This window comes from Brachionichthys hirsutus, chromosome 13 (assembly GCF_040956055.1).
Source record: "Brachionichthys hirsutus isolate HB-005 chromosome 13, CSIRO-AGI_Bhir_v1, whole genome shotgun sequence".
Taxonomy (NCBI): Eukaryota; Metazoa; Chordata; class Actinopteri; order Lophiiformes; family Brachionichthyidae; genus Brachionichthys; species Brachionichthys hirsutus.
In genome coordinates, this window is record NC_090909.1 from 8709870 (window position 1) to 8716158 (window position 6289).

The 6289-nt window shown below is 46.9% G+C and overlaps 1 protein-coding gene across 1 annotated transcript; it reads left to right on the forward strand.

The window, feature by feature from the left end:
- The first annotated feature begins 527 nt into the window (after positions 1-527).
- LOC137903450 (forkhead box protein O3-like) lies at positions 528-3383 on the forward strand. The gene is made up of 2 exons (XM_068747601.1): positions 528-584; positions 1656-3383. The coding sequence occupies exons 1-2, from the start codon at positions 528-530 to the stop codon at positions 3381-3383; spliced, it is 1785 nt and encodes a 594-aa protein (XP_068603702.1).
- Positions 3384-6289: the final 2906 nt, after the last annotated feature.

Here is a 6289-nt window from a genome sequence, read left to right on the forward strand (position 1 = left end):
CATGCTGAGGGAACGGGCGTGTGTGGAGGGGCTTTTCCACATAATGACTGTCGTAGGACACACGACTGATTTGAAAACCACTTATAGCTGCATTCCCCTGTAAACATTTTGTGAGAAACATTACCTGCTGCTCTGGATGCGGTGCTTCTCTTAATACCATCCACCAACAAAGAACTGTCACCGCTTTTTTGCTGCTTGTCCACTTCACTGTCCTAGCATTGCAGGGGGGTGGGGGGTGGTTACATATGCCGACTATATGGATTGGACTGAGAGGTGAAATATAAACTGGCTTCCCTCCGAGCACAGATTTGCCTCTCCTGCTGTTTCGTTTCCAATATTTCCTGCAGCCTTTCGGTGGAAATGAATGAATGAAAAGAGGAGAGAGGCTGAAAGTTGTGTGAGGTGATGAGGGGACAGATGCGAAGAGAGGGAGGGAATGAGCAATGCCGCGATCAAGAGATGCTGGGACGCAGAGAGGAGATGAATGGGGCTGAGAGCAGGAAAATTGGACAGGAGGCGGGGAGTGAATGAAGATAGAGAATGGCTCCAGATATCAGGAGACAGAGATTGTGAGCTATGTGCAGGTAATAAACAAGGCAGAAAAAGATAGATATCTCCAGAGAGGAAAAAGAAAAGTGTGTGATAGAGTGCATGGTTGGTTGTGGGGGTGCTGCTCCCAATAGATCAGAAAAGGCAAAAGTGAGGGAGAGAAAGTGGAGGATGAAAAGTAAAAGGAGGGAACCTGGAGGGAGAGAGTGAATAATGAAACAAGCAGTAAAGATTTGGACGAACGTGTTGTACTTAGGCTAACTTGGCCAGCTGAGATGATGTGTATCCCTGCTAAGCTCTCCTTTAGGCAGGCTTAGATCTCATCAACTCACTCCAGGTTGGCATCAGCTTCAGATGTTGCAGCAGCAGAGCCCTGGATTAACTATACAGCCGTCACTCAGGCATTGGAGTGGTTTATCCTGCACATCCTCCTGAACTCCCCACCCACCCATAAACACGGCCCACTCATATAGCTGCTTGTCGAAAGACTTCATCCCAGTTATCTGCCATCATTGCCTACGGTCATTTTAATTGTGCTGCAATTTTAAAAGGGGTTACGTAAGTATGCACACCTCCTTCTCTCACCCCTTGTTTACCCTAAGCCTGTGTATAGGTTCCCTTTTCATTATGGTGCTCTTCCAGATCTTCTTTTGCCAAATCATACTCCCCCCCTTTCCTCCCTTTCCATCTCTTGCTGGATCCCAAACTCTTATATTTGGAGGCCTTGCAATCAATAGGGCTTGTCTGCGATTGGGTTGCCTCGTGTGATTCATTTCAGTAACCTTGGTGATGGTTTGATGTGGAGGCTACACCCATGTCCATATTATGACTCGCTGAGTGTGTGTGGAGAGAAGAGGCTGGCCAGGGGTGGTATCGATTAGTCCTTCACTCTCCCTGCCCTCTTTGGTCTCCTCTCTTTCTTTATTCATCTTTTTCCTCGCTCGCCTTGCTGCCTTGATACTTTGGTCATAATTTGAAATGACTTTGTGTTCTCAAGAAATGATTATTTAACCCTAAGTATTCCCTTGAGTGTTAATGATTATCTCTCTCTTTCTCTCTCCCTTTTCTACCTTCTATCTCTTTCCCATCTTTCTCTGTCACCGCAGAATTCAATCAGGCACAATCTGTCCCTGCACAGTCGCTTCATCCGGGTGCAAAATGAAGGGACGGGAAAGAGTTCCTGGTGGATGCTGAACCCAGAAGGAGGGAAGATAGGAAAGGGACCCAGGCGACGTGCGGCCTCTATAGACAATGGCACCCGTTACCTGAAGACCAAGGGTCGCATTAACCGAAAGAGAGCAGTGGCTTTGGGCATTGGGCGGGGCCAAAGCCAAGGGGGTGGACCCACAATGCAAAGCTCCCCAGAGCATGGCAGTCCAGCAGGAAAAGGAGGTGTGGGCATGGGAGGTGATGAATATGAAACCTGGACAGACCTCCATTCACGCACCTCCTCCTCTACCTCCACGCTCAGTGGTTGCCTATCCCCGATCCTTGCTGAGGCAGAGGCTGATGAACCAGAGGAGGGTGGCCTGTCCTGTTCAGCCTCTCCTCGATTGTATCCCAGCCCCACCAGCACCCGCTCCCCAGCACTGGGCACTGGGGGTCACTGCCCCGCTGTGGAGTTGCCCCAACTGACCAACCTGACTGGAGCTATCAGTCTCGATGAGAGTGGCTACCCACAGCCACCGCAACTGAAATGCAATGGTTATCCCTATGCGCCTGGGCCCAAGGCGGAGGGATCGTACTGTGGACCCATGTATGCACAGCCTTCCATGGGCATGCTCCGGCTCCACACTCCCATGGAGACCATCCAGGAGAACAAGCCAGTCAGCTTCCAGCGACCAATGAGGGGTTACTCGGAGAACAACGCCCTACAGAGTCTGCTTACTGGAGGTCCTCCTTTCTGCAACAAAGACCCAGTGCTTGGCCAGGGACGGGAAACACACACACTAATGACACAGGGAACCAATGGCGTTCACAGCCCACACGGCCACACTCGCAATCGTAGCCACAATCACAACCACAATCATAGTCAAGAGCATACTCACAATCCCAGCCTCCACAATGGCCATGGCTCAGTTCTTGACCAGAACGCAGCTCATCATCAGAACCACAATCAGGGTCATAAACACCAAGCCAGCCTCGACTACAGTCGCACTCACAAACCCCATCCGGCCCATGACTATGGTTTGGGCCATGAGCATGGTCACAGTACGAAAGTAAATGCCAGTCATGATCACAACCCTCGCTCCAATCAGAGTCACATGCAAAACCACAACCCCCACAGCACTCATAACCCTATGCACAGTGGTCCTCACCCCCAGGCTCTCTCCCCACCAGTGAGTACCGACATTCCTCAACCCTACAGTCTCAAGACCTCTAACCACTATGGATCACATCCTCACCTCCCAACTTCACCATCCTTGCCTCCCAACCCAGCTGGCGTCATGGATGTTCCACAGGACCCCTGCCGACTGGCATCTGCACCTCACCCCCGTCACCAACCTTACCCTGCAGCTCACCATCATGGTATGAATGACTCCTGGCATGTTTACTATCACCACAACCACCAGCCAGGAAATGCTGGCTACCAGGGACAACAGCACAACTCCCACCTAAGATTGCCTGCCAATGTGGATATGGAGAGTGTCCCGAATAGCCTCGAGTGTGATGTAGACTCCATCCTGCTCAGTGACTTTATGGACACAGAAAACATGGACTTCAACTTTGATGGTTCTCTGTCCCAAGGCGTGGGCATGGGGATGGGGATGAGCTTGGGTGCATTTGCTTGCCCCCCAACACCACACAGCAACCAGAGCTGGGTGCCAGGGTGAACCCAGGCCCAAGGGTTTGAAAAGACATTTGACCACAAAGAATGCCTACTGGGCCAGGCTGCTGGTGGGCTGTACCCTTGATCTGACTGACTGTGATTCTGTTTCTCTGAGACTGTAGAATAAAATACATATTGTCATTTTGTTTCCTGGGGACTTCCAAATGCACCACGCTACCCCCTCCTCCTTTAACTATGTTTATAAAACAGTATTTCTCCATATTGAACCTGTCCTAGAAAAACCCAGTCCTAAAGCTCCATTTGTTCATGCCCTTCAGTTTATGTTATGTTGGCTTCCCAATCTTGTCCTACCTGTTCTAAGCTCTCAAGCACTTTACATCCATCCTTTGCAGTAATACAAAGACCAGGCATAGTCACGTAGTGTGTTGGCTTAAGTTTAATGTATGCAATCCACTTTACAGCATTATCTCCTCCTAGAAAGGTGTTGTTGTTGTTTTGTTTGTTTTTTTTACTTCAGAACGTGATCAAACAGCTGCATAAATACCTTTCATTGTAGAGGCCCTCTCAGACTGGGGGTTAAAAGCCTTTGAGGTTGGAGTATTTTAAAAAAAATGATTTTTTTGAGGAAGAGGAAACGAGAACTAAAAGGAAAGAGGGCTAGAATAAGGGAACTTTTGGGACAGTGTGGTTTGTCTCCCTGGTGGACAGTGGTGACTCTTGTTCACTTCATTGCAGGAGGACAGTCATCCATCAGGCAACCTTCATCACCACTCCATTGAAATGCAACATCCCTTCTTTCATCTCCAAAGTAATGCCAGAGTGATGCATCACTATTGCAAATCTAATGCACCACTCTGTTTTTTCAACCTCCTCTCTCGCGCCTCAACTCCGGACACACGGTCTTAATGTGTTTTGGCAAAAGTGATGATTAAAGTCACTCTGCACTAAATGGGGGTAGGATTGAAAGGGGTAGTGTTGGGGGGGGGGGGCATTGAGGAGAGATGATAGAAGAGGAGAAATGCAAATATTCCCTCTGTGCCTCTTCCTCTCAATTTTGTGGATTTATGTAGCTTTCCTCCTAATGAAATAAGCAACGATCACAGCCTGCTGTACATCCTGAGGAGCTCTCTGATTGGCCTGAACTGGGTTGCCTCGGAAAGGCTTCTTCACCGGCTGACCCCAGAACAGCTTAGTGAGCAGCTGTGGTCAGGCCAGGATAGTGATGGAGCTGCCTTTCTCAGACCCGAGACCACCTTTTCTAATTCACCAATACCCAGGTCCAAGCCCACGATGTGTTTTTTTTACTCCTGTGAATTGCACACCGAACAGAGTCAGCAGATTACTATTTGGTGCTATCTCTTCTTCCCAGGCACCCTCCTATCATCCCGCCCCATCCCGAGGTTACTCAGAGGGTAAACAAGAGTAATTAACCGCCAAACAAGATGGATGATTTATGCAAGTGTGTGTATTTGCTCATCGGCGCAAAGTCATAATTCTTCCCCTTGCCACGAACAAGGAGGCAATTTCTGAGAGGTGATGCCCAACGACAAGGTAAAGTGGCTGGCAAGCAGCATGCGTCTCGTGTCCTACAAACATCCCCTCTACAAGCAAACCCCTCTTGTCCTGGCCACCGCTTTACTTTGCTGTTGTCTTTTCTTGTGCTTGTTCTGTGATTGTGCTGTTGTCTGTCCCGTTTCAATCCAGCTTAGATGCGCCTGCATTCGTTTTTTTTTTTTTTTTCTTTTTTCATTCCCAAAGGGAAAACAGGCAAAGGGGGACATTCACCAACCGCCATCCTGGCACCTGTCCGACTCCAGATAGAGAGAATAGGAACAAGGGAGAGAACAAAGGTATATAGATACAGAGATTGAATGGGGGGGGGGGGGGCGGTCAGCTAAATGAGAAGGCAGGATGTGTGAGACTGGGAGAGATTTTCCACCTCGGTTGCTTGCTGTAGAATTGTCTTTTTTTTCTAATCAGGCCAAATGTCAAGTGCTACTCAAGCAGCTCCGATGAGGTTTGACCAGAAAGCAGCTTCTCCCTCTGGATAAAGGACAATGATGGTTATTTCCATACACATTTCTTTCGCCTTTTTCTTTTTTTTTCATGACTCTAAACGGCCCATTGTTGTAACCCAAATGTAATTTGTTCTTTGGCTTGTGTGCACTTGTGTGTCAAGCTTTTTGTGGCTGTGCGAGTGTGTGTAGCACAGTGATGTACAAGAACTGATTAAGGGAATATTGTTGAGAATTAGCCTGCCGTGGTATTGTCCATGCCTTGATGAGTGCAGCATACATAATATATACAGTTTATATTTATTGGTTAGGGGGGCAAGTCTGCGGAGAACTGCTCAGACCCTCCCCTGCTTTGTCTTCTTTTGGATAAAGAGGCAGAATGCTATTTCAGTTTGACTACATTTCATCCTGTACATAATCTATATTGAGAAAATTGTATTATAATTTTTTTTGCAAATATCAATTTCTTTTCTAAAATGATGTATCTGCTCATCTGGTGATTGTCAAATAAAAACAAATAACGTAGATGTTCTTGTGTGTCTGTTATTTTCAGGCATGTACATATATACTTTGCAATTGTACATTTGATTAAGAGGAAATATGTGACATTTACTGACTTTTCAAGGTAGAGCAAAAAACACACACACAGAAAAGCATGGCTGAACATCCACTTAAACATCAGATGGCGTGCTGACAAGTTCCTGGTTGTTACTTATAAGAGCCATATTTATTTCATTGTAAAGTTTATAAAAAGCATGCAATCATTTGTCTTTTTCTTTTGCCTTTAAGTGAGTTCATCAAGCTCATAAGTACAAACTAAAACTACAGTAAAAAGAAATAAATATTGATTTCTTTTTTGCTGCCTATTTCTGGCTAAAAATATTTCCAGAGCCATGTTTTAGTGTTGCAAGAACATTTCTTACAAAGTAACCAA